The 17,052-nt window shown below is 41.2% G+C and overlaps 1 protein-coding gene across 1 annotated transcript in view; it reads right to left on the bottom strand.

Annotated features, from left to right (window-relative positions):
• The window catches only part of SPOCK1 (SPARC (osteonectin), cwcv and kazal like domains proteoglycan 1), a 507,458-nt gene that overhangs the window by 309,270 nt on the left and 181,136 nt on the right, over positions 1–17,052 (bottom strand). Inside the window, exons 2-3 of the mRNA XM_065409410.1 lie at positions 12,359–12,367; positions 7,152–7,197 (exon numbers count right to left, since the gene is read on the bottom strand). Coding sequence (XP_065265482.1) covers positions 7,152–7,197; positions 12,359–12,367 — 55 coding nt within the window. The remainder of the gene's footprint in view (positions 1–7,151; positions 7,198–12,358; positions 12,368–17,052) is intronic.

Genomic DNA, 17,052 nt, shown 5'->3' with positions numbered 1-17,052 from the left:
GATAATGATGCTTACTTCCTTTGAAAGGTTCCGATTGAAAAGAACTAGGTTTTATTATTAATCCTATTTGGGTTTTTCCTGTAAGAAACCCACATAACAAGATACTGTTCTTTATTTTGGTAGTTCTTTCTAGAAGAATTCTGCCAATGTACAGAGGGCCAGTGAAAAACCTATTGCACCATTTAAGCACTCAAGATAAGGCTTACCTGAGACTAAAGAGGTGCATAGCTCTCTGCACTAGGGTAAAGTTCACCCTTACAGTGCATGGTTCAGTTACTCCTCCTTCTAAAGACAGACCTTTGCATATTCTAGGAAGAGAGGTTATACCATGCAAGAGAAATTACCTCTTCCCTTGCTAAACAGACAGGAGTCTGTAACAGATGTGTTTGTTTGAATCACTTCAAGGCATCCTGGTGTAATTTAAGATTCTCTCAGATCATTCATATTTTTGCCCACAGCCAGAAATCCAAGTAACACTGTGCATAAGATACTTGTACAGAAGACAGTTCAGAATTCTGCAATGCTTTACTAGGATGCACATTTTTGTTTTTCTTCTTTGAGAAGCACAGAGGTTCACAAGGGATTTAAGAGCACAAGTCCCATTCAAAGTTTTGTGCTTCTAAATCCCTTATGAGGTTTTTGAAAAAAACTCCCCCAACACTCTTAATGGGCTTTTATTACAGATATACAGCTTGATAAAAAGCATCATCTGCCCCTTTCATTCCACACTGAAGTACCCTTTCCACATGGATATAGGAACTCCATAGAGAGAGCTGGCTGGGAAACAGGCTTCCTGACCGATGAGACTTTCTGAGATTTCAAAAATTTTCCCATTGCACATTGGGACAAAACAGAAACATCTGAAGTTTTTGAGACACACACCCCAGAACAGCAAATGGCCTGGCTCATCAGGGCATTCCCCTGGGAGGTAGGAGAATGGAAGAACTCCCAGGTGAGTGCCATAATCACCAGGTTATTGGCTGTACTGGGGTCTCTCTCTCAAAAACGTCATGTCTCTTTTTTGTCCCAATATGGAACGGGAAAGTTTTCGAAATCTCAGAAAGTCTCACGGCTCGGGAAACTTGTTTCTCTCTATGGAGTTCCTTCTTTATTCCTGGTGTGGAAAACAAATGACAGCCAAAGTTCAAGTTTGAAACATGCATACAGTTTCATTAGGGTAACCAGATGTCCTGATTTTATAGGGACAGTCCCGATATTTGAGGCTTTTTCTTATATAGAAGCCTATTACCCCCCACCCCCGTCTCGATTTTTCACACTTGCTGTCTGGTCACCCCGAGTTTCATTCCCTGCATCCCTTTCTTTAGCATCTCACTCATTCAGTCCACCCTTTCATTCACCAATCTTTTCTCCTTCTTTCATCTCCACTGAGTCACTCTTCCTCCTCATTCATTCTGTAACTCACCTTAATTATTGTATCCACTCTAACTTTCTCTCCCTCTGTTCCACACATTCCTACCCTCATTGACACTCACAGAGGAAGAGAGAGTGAAAAGAGAAACAAGGAGACGACCAGCAGCCCCAGGATTATCTGGGGTAAAAGAGATCAAGCTGGAGGCCAGTAGCTCCCCATCATGTGTGGCTTCACAAGTCCATAAAGTCAGGGTTCTCCCTAAGCTCTCATATTGACAGCTCAGGGGCCAGATTCTGTTCTCAGTTACTCTACTTTGAGTTTTAAAGTCAGTGGAGATACCTTGCCCCCGAGCTGAGAACAGAATTTTGCCCCCAAGCTTTTGTGCAAGGCACACATGCAATTTCTTGCCTGTGGAGATTTTATGTTGGGTACACTCTGCATATCATTACATACCATGAACACTGCACATCAATTTTAGCTGTTGAGTTAATTGCTCTTTTCTCCTTTGCTAATCAACTGGGCAAAACTGGTTACACAAATTACAACAGGGCTCTAGGATCTGCACCAGCTTCTAGTGCATTTCCAGGTACAATTTAAGGTGTTAGTTTAAACAATAAGCATTCCAGCTACTATCCATTGGCTTAATCACAGGGACACTGGAGGCAGATCTTTCTCAGTGAGAGGCCTATCATTTTTGCCTTGGTTCATGAGAGCTGTACTTGTTTGACCATCAGATCAAGGCTCATTTATTTTCCCAGGTATTTTTTGTGGGGGAGGCATGAATAGCTGGCTACATGACGGAGTATGTGTATTTATATATTGGAGATTGGTGAGAATTGGTTTTGTTCTTATAATATCTTTACAGGCACTCAGAACACAGGATGGGTGTGTTTTTCAATAAATATGTTAAATTGAAAGGGATGTGAAAACTTCACCCCACTCTGACTATTGAAAACCTAACTGAAAAATGTTAGATAAAAATGAGGCGTCTACATCTATTTTCCTCTTCCGAGAGAGACCTTAATGACACTCTCAAAGATAACAACTTACAGGCATTCTAAAGTGTATTGTATTTTTGTATTTATTGACTCAGAATGCCTGTAAGTTGCTCATAATTTTTCTTGTCCTGTCCTTAGGAAAACAGAACACTTCTGTTAATTGTCTGAGAATCCATTTTGTTATATAACTTCCCAATTTATGAGGTCCTATTGCTGAATTGCTCAATCATTAATTTAAAGCATGGATACTAATAATAAGTCAGAATACAATAGCCACACTTGGGAGTCTTTGGAAAAGATGTGCAGAGTCACTCCAAAAGCCCTGCAAAGGGAACAATGCAGTCACAGGAGGGAGCAGCGAGATTAGAAGTTTGAAAGCAAACCAATTACAAACTCGAAGCAGGGAAAGTGACATAATTAAAATTCTAAGAACGCAAGAAGATGAGCATCTCAGGAAAGGCAAGATAATAAAAAGTTTCAAATAATGCTGAGTAGGAACAGAAGCATGTGGAATATTTATTTATAGTCAAGTTATATGTAAATACAGAATTTAAAAGAAAACAAATTGATGGCCGATTTTTTTTTTTTTTTTTTTTTTTACAAATTGAGTTTAACTATGTGTCCAACCATGTGTCTGTATAGTCTGCTCACACAAATACCATTATTGTTTGGGAAATCACAATGATTACACATCCATCTGACTACCTATCCATCTAACTCGTCATTTGTAGTTAATGGGAGTTAAATTCACCTCTGCAAGGAGGGCTGCACAAGGTTTACTCACCACTTAAATCCTACTTAAGTCCTCAAAATAGGGCTTAGCTGGTGTAATGGATTGTACTGAATCTTCGGCACGGGGTGAATTTCATCAGTATTGTGGTGACTGTGTGTATAATTTGACATTTCTAAAAATGTGGCCCTAAGATTGCATCTGGAAAGCAAGAGATGATAAATTCTAGGACACACAAGTAGCAGGAGAGAGACATTTTAAAAGACGTGATGATTCGGGAGGTTCTACAACTTAAGAGATATGTAATGAAACAATATTAGTCAGAGAATCCTGCATCACATGGCCAGGAAAACCTGGCCTCTGGAACAGGTTAATGATTTGTCTGAGATTTCATAGCTGAAACACATTGGCCCTGATTCTCCTATTGGGTGGCTTGGTGCACAACAGTTGAAGGTTTACATTGCACTGTACACTGGAAAAATGTGCAGCTGACAGAAAAACAGAGATGCCCTCTATGCAATAGACATCAGTACACGCTACCCACAGAACAGGCGATAGCTGGGTCCAGGTAAACATAAAAGGAAGTGTCTGTTGGGGAAACTTAGTTGCTCCCCGTATTTCCCCAGAAAAAGCACATTTCAAAAAGGCTGAAGAACATAATGAAAAGCAACTGCAAGTAGCTCCACTCTATGCCCTTTTGAGGTACAGGAACAATTAGTGTCTCAGTGCCAGAGTCTTTTATATAATGGCAGGTCACCAAGATGCTGCCTTTCTGAATATGAGGTTCAGTGGATATACGATTACCAAGATAAAATGGAGTCTTCTGATCTTAACTACACAGTGATAGCCTATTATCAATTTGCATTACTTTCATGACTGCCTTTTAGACAAATGGATTGTTATGGTTTCTTTGTTTCCACTGCCCTTTACTGAACTGACACCAACTATCAAGCACAGAACACCTAACAATATCATGGCTTTTTAGTGTGTCCACTGGCATTCTGCTGTGATTCCCCAGGACAAATGTCTTCCACTACCAGGCCTACTCCCCGAAGAGTGCATTTCCGTCTCCAAATGTCAACGTGTCAGCTGTGAGAACATTCTGTAGGTCATCACTACTCCACATACCCATCTAGCAAGACATACAGGTTTCTTTTCCTGTTGCTTCTAGTCTATCATGCTGGCCATGTTACACAGAAAACTCGTGTTTCTCTTTTCCTATCCCAGGATGCATGCCCTGGTGCACTGGGCTCCTTAGATTGCTGACCTGCTTGCTTAATGTTACCAGGTTTCTATGGGCAGGGACCAGGGTCGGTTGCACAGTATCTTTTGTGACAGGCCTGTCTGATTCCGATTGCCCATATCCAGTGCTGCTGTGCATTAGTTGGCTCCTTCAATCCTTGCTGAATGCTGACCTATTTCAGTGCATAGCAGGGAGGACAGTCTTATGTAGGTCGCATCCTTCCTTTTCAGAACATTCTCTTCACCCCTGCCAGCTTCCTTACACTCAGGAGGACAATCAGATTTTAAACAATCCTTGCGGTGCCAGTATGATTCAGTTGCTAATACTCACCTTTGGGTTATGGGTCATGTTTTCAAGCCCAAACCAAGATATTTTTGCACATAACCACTGTTGAAAGCTGCAGTGCAGAGTACTAAGGGATGGTGAACTGATAGAGGTTCCTTCGGTCAAGTAAGACACTATACTAAGGTATGGTTGTGCATGTAACTATTTTGATAGATAACCCGTTTTTCACTGTATCTGATATTACATATTGAAATATCAGATGTGAATAAAATTTGGCAGGAAACAGAAATTCCATTTCTTCTGCTTGCATGTTGTATTAATGCTGCTTTCTCTTGGTAAGCGGAATGTGAGCAGCATATTTTCTCAATTGAACACTAGAATTCAGTCAGTCATCCTAAGGTCTCCTTGTTTGTGCTTTTGTATTATTGCAACATATGCATTTTCTCTCATTTGGCTGCTATTTTAGGGCTTGTCTACATGTGGAAATTTAGTGGCATAATTATACCAGGATGCCCTCCTATGTGGACACACTTATTCCAGAATAGAAGTATGCACACGGGGAGTTACACCAGCACGGCTCTAGTGGTGTCTGTGACAATTTGTTCTGTCTGTATCACTTCTGAATTGTGGATAATTTTATGAAACTGTATTGGATATGGATCCACATGAATTAACAGGGCTGTGTAAAGTCCCTACCAGGCCAAAGACAATGGGGAGCGATTAGCACTCAATATCATCTATTCCAAGTACAACACCTTGGGACAATGGCTTTGTTGTAGCTGGGAGAGGACACTTCCTACCCTTATCTGAAGGGAGGGAAATCTGAGAGCCATGGAAAAATACCAAAAGACTGAACAAAAGAAGCAGGTGACCCTAGCAGGAGTCTATAAAGGGATTCACGAGAAGGGGCGTTTGGGAGGGGAACATCTTGCACCAGATTAACATGAGCGGGTTGCTGCAGAGGTGATACAGGCAAAGGGGTGGAGGACCCTGGCCTGCCTGACCTACAGAACACAGATGATCTCCCAAAGGAAGGGTGAGCTAGTGAGTGTCATTAATTTTAAGATGTTTTATTGTTCTGTATAAAATGTACTCTCACATGCTTTTGCATGATTAAATATGAGCATAAAGATGTTACTGGGCAACGTGTGTGTTGACTGCTTCACAACTACTGTGTGCCCCTGGGAGACTGAAACAGTAAGCCAGAAGCTTCACAGATGTTGGGTGGAGTTCTGGGAGAGGGATGCATTTAAATATGGGGGAGTCTGAAGGGTAAGTGTTGCACCCAGAGGGGCTAGGCAGATGGACAGTGAGTTACAACACTTGGAAGGGGGGGCAGATAGAAAGTGTGCACCCTGAGAGTGTACCTAGGGACCCCAAGATTGGGGCAGTGCCTGGATGCCATTCAGGCCCCAGGAGCTTGAAACACCATAGGAATCCAGAGCACAGAGGCTGGAATTCCCCTCACAGTAGTCCCAGTGAGGGGCCAGAAAAGGGCACTCGCCAGGATCTGTGACAGTGTTATTACATCGATATCAATATGCTGCTACATTTCCCCAATGTAGACCAGGTCTACACTACGGAGTTCAGTAGACACTTACGTCGACCTAACTCTAAGTGTCTACACTACAGCATTGCTCCCACCGATGCAAGTCCCCCACTACGCCGACCAAATAACCCCACCTCCACGAGAGGCGTAGCGCTTACGCTCGATGTGATTAGGGCGACACAGCGTCTGTACAGACAATGCGTTACTTACATCACCTGTCAGCTCTGCACCCTGTCTGGTGCTGGGAGCCTGGGCTCTCAGCTAGCTGGGAACTGGGGGTTCCACGGGGAGCTGAAAGCCAGGTTTCAGGTCCCACACCCACCCTTTTAAGTTGGTGCAAGTGCTCCTGGTGAGGACTGGTGACCTGGTGACCACTGGTGACCTCTGACAAAAGGAGGTTGACTTAAGTGTAGACCAGGCCTTAGACAAGCACTCATAGATGGTGGGAATATTGCCATGACTTACCTGACTAAGGCAAAGAAAGTGCAAATTGTTTTAGGAGTCATAGCTAGTACCAGTGTCTGAGTCAGCCGCAGCTATACAACTGCATCTTCACTTGGGAACCAATTCTGCAGTCCATTCTCAGACTTAAAATGCCACTGAATGCAAGTAATAGGCACTTGAGTGTTAGACAATAAAAACAATTTAAGTTGCAAAAACACCCATTTAACTCAGTTTTCAACAACTGTTAATGTATGTTAAGTAACTCATTTCGGATGGCATTGTTAGATCTTGACTACCAGTTATAGTGTATCTTTCTAAGTATACACATTACCACCAAATGCAAACAGGAATGGAAGAGCATTGAAAAAATACAGTTGTAAAATACAAGGCTAAGTCAAACCCTCAGCTTTAAGGTATCCCAAACTTTGAATAACTCTGAAGCGGGATCTAATTTTGCAGCACAGCCCACCTCTGACAGAGAAAAAGAGAGAGAAAGAGAGGTATATGTGTACATCATGAAATATTTTTACCTTGATCAAATGGTTTGTTTGGGTTCCAGTTTCTGAAATAATCATCCTAAATGGGGGGGGAAAATAGGAAATTTAGAGAAAATGTAAGCAGTCTTTTTCCACAGTTTTACAAACAATACCTGCCTTCTCACTGCTCCCTGAAAATAAAATAAAAATTAAACAGATAAAACCATTAGCATGGTACATCATAAGATACAGACTGAACGCCGTTTGGAAAATGAAAATTAAGAAAAGCTTACGGGATTCAGCATTTCACTTTAATGCCCTCTGCCAAAATTGTTTTTCCAAATCTGGATTTTCAGCAAATAACTTCTGTAATCTCCAGATCATTTCCTAGCATCTTACAATACCATGTGACAACTTATGGCAATAATGTAGATAGTATGTTGTTTGGAGAATGCAGGATGTGCCAAATCAGGCTTCTCCAATTACCATACACCAGTGTAAATCCAGAATAATTCCACTGATCTGCTCTAGATTTACTGTAGTGTAGTACATCACAATTTGACCTTAAACTCTGCACTTCAGAGCAAACACCTAGTAGCAATGATGTAATTGAACTATTTTTGTCCATGTTCCCATTATGATAGGAGTTTGTAATTCAGCTGTAAAAACGTTATTCTGCAATGTGACTTACGGCTTTGTTTTGTATTTTATGTAACTCAGATTCTCACATAATTTACAGCAGAAAACATAGGAAATAACTTATCAGAAGCCACTAGGGTATCTGGCCAACAAATACCCTGTTTAAAAAAAAAAAAAAAAAGTGTATACAAACCTTCTAGCAGAAAGCACAGAAAACCCCTTTCATGCATCTGCCCAAAGTGAATTTTATACTCCTAGCAAATGTTTATATGTTGGGTAAATTTATATCGCTCCAGCAGGCCATCAGCTTATGCCCTGAAGTATGTAGATTCAAACAAAAGCCCCTTTATTTGGTTTCGGTATATTCCATATACCTCTCACATAGCCTTCTTGAATGGAAGTGATCAAAATTGAACAAAGGATTTGAGGTGAGGATGCACCATGGAGTTATATAATGCTATTATAATTGTTTGCATATTATTCTTTGTGCCTTTCTCACCCTTTGCACCTCGTAAGGAATGCAACCTGCTACATGCTGGCCTCACTCTATGACCTGGCATTGAGTGGTTGTAGGGTTACAGCCTCCTTTGGGGGCACCGTGCACCCTTAGAGGAGAATGGATGGGGGCCTCCTGTGCTCAGAAAGCACTTGGGATGCAATTCCGCCTGGCTCTTACATTGACTATATCATTGGAGAGTGGAATAGGGCTTCCTGTGCCATCCCATTTGTACACCCGCATATGGGTAAGCAACTCTGGCCCAAAGCCTGTAAAGACCAAGGACAGTTATGATACCCAGTAGCAGCTTCAGCAAAGATGATTATTTATAATTTATTTTATAGGCATCAAAAGCGTTTTAGGCTTTTTCTTCAAAAGGACAGGATCTGGCACCAAGAATGAAGACTCAGCCTTGCCTTTGAATTCCTTAGCTTTGTTATGCTGAAAATTTTATTTTCATACAATGTTTTGTAATTGATTATGCTTTGCTGCTGGATTTACCAAGCATTAATCACTTTTGATTAATGAGACTTTTTTAAATCGAGTCCTTTCTTCTGGTAGCAGAATATTCTTTTTCCTACTTACAATTTTCTAAGTGTTCATTTTGCTGCCTTTTTTTTAAAGCAACAGAAACAGTTTAATAATTCATAGCCCACGAAAGATTTCTTATGCTGCTGGCATATGGAACCAGTTCTGAAATCAGGAGTGGAGGATAAACCTGATGTACAAAATGAAAATGTACAGGCATGTGAGAAGGGTTTTAGCTTAACTTCAGTGTTACATGAACATTTTACTGCAAACACACCTTGTGCTTAATAAGGTGCAAAATATAGAATTTTTTAAACCTATGTCTAGTCCATCTTCCAATCCTATTTATCTTTCTTTTTTTTAAAAAAGAGCAAAAAAAAAAAAGCTGAAATAATTTTGTTTTAGAACATTCATGACAAGACTTCATGCCAAAATACCATAGGAAAATACACAACAAAAAATAAGAAAAAAAAACTATAAAAGAGAAGAAAACCTTTGAGTTTTGTTGGTGTGTTTTTTGTTTTGTTTTTAATAAAAGCTTTAATGACTTATAAAAGAGTAAAGAATTAGTACATGCAGCTTCAGAGAGACAACTGCTCAACTGTGAAGCAAAGCAATACAAAACAAAAGAAAACATAACACTACAGTTTCAATCTGATGGCATTCATTTCTGGCCGAGCCAGGAGCTTATTGGTATATTAAGGGTGAAATTACCCTTAATTCATTTCTGTACAGAAGGCCCAGAAAAAAGTTTGTCACATTTAAGTCCTACCTAAGATGATGATTTAAGTGATGCATTGACTTTGTGTTGGTTCTCTGCAGAGGGGTGAAATTCACCCTAAACTAAGTTGATATATGATTTTTGAAACCATATTTTTAGAACTACAAAATGCTCTTAATATCTCTCACTGTAAATGGGTCTTTCAAGCTGCTGCCTTATTACTGCTACTTCCTACAACAAAGTCCAGTACATTGATATTAGGCCATTTAATGCCTCTCTGTGTAGAGAGACATCAAAACATGCAGAAATGTAGGTGATAGTTCTCTATGGCAAGTTGTGGCACAGTCTGCCATTGAAGGCGATAAAATAAAAATATAACTGGAAATAAGATTGGCTAAAAAATTAATTCTAAACACACAAAAAATGAATCAAAAGATCAGAACTGCTGCACAGAAACGCATTCAGTTTCACAGCTTTTTTTTAACCAGGATCGGTAGTAACATATGTGGATAGTTCTTCCAGTGTATGAGGATCCATTTCTGAACAACTGTACAGTACCAGTGGAGTTTTTAATGAGATCTATACTTCTCCACAGGACTAGAAAAGCCTGATCAAGCCCTGCCCATGATTCCATGCAGCTGTGTAACCTGCAGAAGCCTGTAATAGGTTTAACAGTGCATTACAGATGTTCATTATTTTTATCCCTAAACACCCTCTCTGTGGCTGAATGGAATATAGGGCTAGTGTGACTACCACCACCTCGGTGAACATCAGGGGCTTAACAGGTGATCTCCAGAAAGTGCACGTCTCTATATCTTATACTAAAAAGCTGAGCTCTGTAGCTGGGTTGCCACCCCTGAGGTGCTTGGGCTAGCAGCCCGAATACATACCCAGGTGGTCGGGCGGGACTGTACTTGGGGTATCTAGCCACCAGTATTGCAGTGTCCACACTGCTATTCTTAGGCACTAGAATGTAGACATACCCTCAAAATGAAGAGGGACCAGAGCTGGAGGAAGTATCCACTGCACCCTTTTAAGGGATCCCGTCTCCCACTCCTGCTTCTGCTCCCCCAGGATTCCTAGACACAATCTGGTGGGATATCCAGAATCCTGCCAGGGACTGCCACTAAAACAAAGGGCCATTCTTTCCATTATCTTCCTTCTGTCCCTATCTCCACTGCCTGCTCTCATTTCCCAAATGCTGCCTGCCCATCCCTCTTCTTCACCCCTAGCTAGGCATTGGCAGGGGCATTCAGAGCAGCGGGAAGCGTCTCCTTGTCTTCAGCGCAGGTGGCTAGTACCACAGTGCTCCTGGTGACTAACAGGTATAATTCAAGGAAATACTGTTGCCCAGGGCCGCCCAAAGGGGGGGGGGGGAAGTGGGGCAATTTGCCCCAGGCCCCGGGCCCCAGGCCCCATAGGGGCCCCCACGAGAATATAGTATTCTATAGTATTGCAACTTTTTTTTATGGAAGGGGCCCCCGAAATTGCTTTGCCCCGGGCCCCCTGAATCCTCTGGGCAGCCCTGCTGTTGCCAAGTCTTTGAAGCCCTGGTGGATGGCTGAGATTCCAGTAGTGATGTAGGAATACATAACAGGAATGCCAAATGCGCGATCATGCCCACTGCATAACACTTTGCAGCCTCTCTTACACTACCTTTTGCTGCATCTTTTCAAAGAAGCAATCGGATGCACCTTACTATGGGTCCCTTAGGTATGTCTACACTGCAATTAAAAACCTGCGGCTGGCCCTCGTGCCAGCTGACTCAGGCTCACAGGACTCGGGCTAAAGGAGCTGTTTAATGGCTGTGTAGGTGTTCAGACTTGGGACGGAGCCCAGGGTCTAGGACCCTGAGAGGTGGGAGGGTCCCAGAACTGCAATTAAACAGCTCTGTGAGCTTGAGTCAGCTGGCACAGGCCAGCTGCGGGTATCTAACTGCAGTGTTCACATACCCTTAGACTACCGCATGGAAATTTGTCCTGCCTGCCAGCATGTGTGCAACAGTGCATAGATCTGCTTCCCCTTTCTGTGTTGGTCAGGGCAGAATTCAGCCTGAAGTTGGCAGTACAGTGGATAGGAAAATGGATATATTTCCATGGAAAGTTTCATGGAATTTTTTCCCCTCCGTTTTTCATCAATATTTCTTGACCAGCTCTACTGAGCAGATAGACAAGATATCAGCTTCCTGTTTCTTCAGTGATTTTTAATTTATTCTTCTTGTAAAGGGACTGATCTGGTCAAGAGACTGCTCACTGCAACAAAAATAAGTCTAGACACAAGCTGGAAACTCGCCTGCTTCCTTTAACTACATCACAACAGAGTGTGGGAGAGGAGACCAGGAACTCCCACTAACTAATCGGGAAGTAAAGGATGCGGTGAACATGGCTCAATCCCATAATATTCGGAGTCACCCAGTTAAACTTATCCTAACCGCTTTACTACAATTATATTAAACAACAATTTAAAAATAATTATAATATAAGCCTATTACAAACTGGATGAAACAATTACAAAAAAGTCAAAATTTTCTGTTTTTAAAACAGCATTTTCTAAATATATCTCAGCACTTCTGAGGAGTCATGATTTTAAAAAATAATATGTCATTTACTCTTTATATGAATAATTCAGCATGAAAACACAGGTAATGACTGAATCAGGCTTGAACTGTAATTAATGAGTAAAGAAAGCAATAACTATACCATTCATATGCATTTGATAAATTGAATCTACTGGATGTATAATTGGGGGGGAAGTAACCTGGGAGCTAAAACACATTAATAACGGAGATTGACAGTTTAGAATATAATATACATTGTATTGTTACAAATTCTATTATTCATTCTGTGGCTATTTACAATTTAAAAGTGAAAAACCTACCTCAACTTCCTGCGTACGTAAGCATTATAAATGAGAAAAAATAAATAAATAAAAGAATGAAATCAAACAATACAAAAGCATATTAACATTTTCCACTTTGCCCTCCTTCTCCCTCCCAAGCAAATTTTAAAAGTATAATCACTAGGTTCAGGAGACCTTAACCTTAACATGATATCTGTATATTTTACTTTTTTGACAAGCTACTAGCATCCTTTGCCAGTCAGAATGTTGTTATTTGGTCAGCTGGCCTAGTGACAATTTGCAAACAAGTTATTTGTCCCAAAAAAGATTGGAAACCCAAGGAACCATTTCCTTTTGGCTGAAAAAACAAAGGCATGGGTTGTTTCCCCACTCCCGCCCCCCCCACCACCACCACCACCCTGCACCATAGCTAATAATAGATTTTTTTTAAAAACGGTTTTCATTCAACCCCCTAACAATTTAAAATATATTTGACAATTGATAGATTCAATAGTAAAAGCAAAACTGAACATGTTTCCATTGTTTAATGAGAACAGAATCCTACAACAGATGGTTTTTTTCTACAGCAATATTTTTGCAAGAAGACAATTCCTTCCCTGAAGTCAGTGCTCATATTCGCTTTCACCACATTAAAAGTATCCTGCCATGCATGGAATTCTCACTAATAGGAGTTTTGCCTACGGATCTATGGCAGGATAGGACACTAAGTCAATCCTTTAAGTACATTAGAGTAAAATTCAACTCAGTTCAAAGGGCCTGCCCAAGGGCCTGGGCATCACTAAGATCCTGTAATAAGATTTTCAGTGGAACTCAAATGGTACATTGGATCTTGTGCAGGATCTCTGCACAGGGACTTATCTGACCAGTTAGTGAGTCCATATTCCATTATATGAAAGTGTCATACAGCGACTCACAGTACTTTATCGGTATATTAACACAGTAAAACCAGATTGTCACCCTTACTCACATTGAGGTACTCACTGTGGGCATGTCTTCACTACCCGCCGGATCGGCGGGTAGCAATCGATCTATTGGGGATCGACTTATCGCGTCTAGTGAAGACGCGATAAAATCGATCCCTGATCGCTCTGCCGTCGACTCCGGAAATCCACCGTGGCAAGAGGCGGAAGCGGAGTCGACAGCGGAGCGGCAGCGGTCGACTCGCCACAGTCCTCACAGCCAGGTAAGTCGACCTAAAATACGCAACTTCAGCTACGCTATTCATGTAGCTGAAGTTGCGTATCTTAGGTTGACCTCCCCACCCCCCGTAGTGTTGACCTAGCCTGTGGGCAGTCCCATTAATTTCAGTGGCATTACTTGTACAGTAAGGTACCAGTCAACGTGAATAAGGACATCAGAACTGGACCCTGAGGTACAGTTCCTGTTTATGATGTTTGAGGTCAACATCTAATAGTAGCAGGATAATTGAGAGCCCAGTAAAACACTAAATGTTGCATCCACACTACCAAAGCCTAAAGCCACAGCACATTTTAGAGAGAGAGTCAAAATCTCAGGTGTGTGAATGCAGAGGCTGCCTTTGGAAATTTGGCCCTGTGTATCTTGCCTTGTGGCCAAAATATACAGTTACTGTGGAAGTGAAAATAATATGTTGTTCCTTAACATGCATAAGCCAACCAAATACACATGACATTTACTGACAGAACTCCAGAGGCTCATAGTTTACAAAATTTATCTTTCCTTACATTAAGAGCCTGACAAAAGACCTTGTACAACCAGAAATGAAATGCAGCTTCTGCGACGTTGTCTTCATTATTACACCATCTAAATGTTCGCCAACTCTTGACTACACAAGAAAAAAATGTGCAAGATGTCAGTGATCATGGTAAAAGTCTTTTAAAGCCACAGAGAAGGATTTAGCCTCCAACCTGCTTTTTGTTAACCAGGGCTAACCTGCCTCATACCCTATGGACAGCTGAGGAGGAGGCTTTTTGCACAGAAAGCTCTGTGAGGATTTCCCTACAGCAACCCATTATGGGAGTGGGTTTGTCCGCACGGTAAGTCTGTGCAACCTGCCCCAAGCCTGGCAGATGGACAGTACTTCTGACTCCTTTTTCTCTTTGGAACTGCACTCCTAAGGTCTCCCGAGCCTGCAGTAATTTATGAGACCACTGGGGCTGTATTACATTTTCCTGGTCTGTGAGGCTGGAGGGGGAAACTTTTTTAATCCCCACTAGCTTTGGAGGGGAGGGATAGCTCAGTGGTTTGAGCATTGGCCTGCTAAACCCAGAGTTGTGAGTTCAATCCTTGAGGGGACCACTTAGGGATCTGGGGCAAAAATCAGTACTTGGTCCTGCTAGTGAAGGCAGGGGGCTGGACTCGATGACCTTTCGAGGTCCCTTCCAGCTCTATGAGATAGGTATATCTCCAAATATTATATTAAAGCTTTGCCCCAAAACCATCCAGTCTCTTTTCCTTTCCCCCAGGGAGGACTTTGGACAAGCAAAGATGGCAGGTCCTGGGTGTGGGTGCTACAGAATCCACTGAATGGAAGGGGGGAAATCCATGTCTGCTGGACCGATATATGCACAGATCAATGGTGGGATTCAGAATGTACAGCAAGAAAGTCAGAAGGAGCAATTGTCAAGATAGTTGGTGTTCTTCTCTAAACTCCATCTCCTGGAGTCTTCGATTTAGAGGAGAATCCCAGCGTTTATTTAAAAAGAAAAGTTTGTAGCCTTCATGGCTATGAAGACAAGTTTGAAAATGTTACCCAAGTGTGTCCTAATGGCTCAGAAACCAGAAGGCAAATAACAAGAACCCAACATTTAATTAAAACAAAAAAGAAAAGAAAAGAAAAAAACAATTCATGTTTTTTAGGCCAATCTCATAATTTTTGAGCTTTTGTGGTTAACAATAATGAGAGAGACACAGAAGAAAGAAAAATTTATAATGTTAAACTTTCTAGCACTTTTGGCTCAGCTCTTCTGGAAGAGTTTAGGAAATGTGAAGGAAAGAAGGTGGTCTTGGGTCATTTTAGTCACAAGAAGAGCGTGAAAAAAATGGATGCAAAGGCAACCCTATGTCCATCTTTTCAGCAATTATAGATCACCTAGGGATACAGGAAACATTGATAAAGCCACTGCGGAGAAGCTAAAGGAATTCTTTGCATCAGTCTTCACTGCAGAGGATGTGAGGGAGGTGCCCACATCTGAGCCATTCTTTTTAGGTGACAAATCTGAGGAACTGTCCCAAACTGAAGTATCAATAGATGAGATTTTGGAACAAATCGATATGTTAAACAGTAATAAGTCACCAGGACCAGATGGTATTTATCCAAGGGTTCTGAAGGAACTCAAATGTGAAATTGCAGAACTGTGGTTTGTTACTTATCATTTAAATCAGCTTCAGTACTAAATAACTGGAGGATAGCTAATACGACACCAATTTTTTAAAAAGGCTCCAGAAGCGATCCTGGCAATTATAGACTGGTAAACCTAACTTCAGTGCCAGCAAATTATAGTAAAGAATAGAAACTATAGTAAAGAACAGAATTATCAGACACAGATGAACACAATTTGTTGGGGAAGAGTCAACACGGCTTGTGTAAAGGGAAATCATGCCTCACCAGTCTATTAGAATTCTTTACGGGTGTCAACAAACGTGGACAAAGGTGATCCAGTAGATAAAGCGAACTTGGACTTTCAAAAAGCCTGACACAAGGTCTCTCACCAAAGGCTCTTAAGCAAAGTAAGCAGTCATGGGATAAGAAGGAAGGTCCTCTTATGGATCAGTGACTGGTTAAAAGACAGGAAACAATGGGTAGGAATAAATGGTCAGTTTTCAGAAGGGAGAGAGGTAAATTGCAGTGCCCCTGAGGAGCTGTACTGGGACCAGAGCTGTTCAACTTATTTATAAATGATCTGGAAAAAGGGGCAAACAATGAGGTGCAAAATTTGCAGATGGTACAAAATTACTACAGACTGTGAAGCATTACAAAGGGATCTTACAAAACTGGGTGACTGGGCAACAAAATGGCTGATGAAATTCAATGTTGATAAATGCAAAGTAATGCACATTGGAAACCGTAATCCCAACTATACGTACAAAACAATGGGGCCTAAATAAGCTGTTATCACTCAAGAAAGAGATCTTGGAGTCATTGTGGATAGGTCTCTGAAAATATCTGCTCAATGTGCAGCAGCAGTCAAAAAAGCGAACAATGTTAGCCATTAGGAATGGGATAGCTACAATGGTTCATTATTATCTAACATATCTAACAATGAACCATTAGGAAAGGGATAGATAATAAGACAGTAAATATCATAATGCCTCTATATAAATCCATGGTATGCCCACACTTGGAATACTGCATACAGTTAAAAAAATGTTACAGAATTGGAAAAGGTACAGAAAGGGGCAACAAAAATTATTAGGGGTAATTAACAGCTTTCATCTGAGGAGAAATTAAAAAGCCTGGTTCTGTTCATCTTAGAAAAGAGATGACTAAGGGGATATGATAGAGGTCTATAAAATATTGAATGGTGTGGAGAAAGTGAAGAGGGAAGCTTATTTACTCCGTCACATAACAAAAACCAGGCATCACCCAATGAAATTAATAGGCAGCAGGTTTAAAACAAACATAAGGAAGTAATTCACACAATGCACAATGAAACTGTGGAACTCATTGCCACGGGATATTGTGAAGGCCAAAAGTATAACTGCATTCAAAAAAGAATTAGACAAGTTAATGG

This window comes from Emys orbicularis, chromosome 8, assembly GCF_028017835.1.
Source record: "Emys orbicularis isolate rEmyOrb1 chromosome 8, rEmyOrb1.hap1, whole genome shotgun sequence".
NCBI lineage: Eukaryota > Metazoa > Chordata > Testudines > Emydidae > Emys > Emys orbicularis.
The sequence above is the reverse complement of the archived record's forward strand: the minus strand, read 5'-3'. Positions and strand labels throughout refer to the sequence as shown.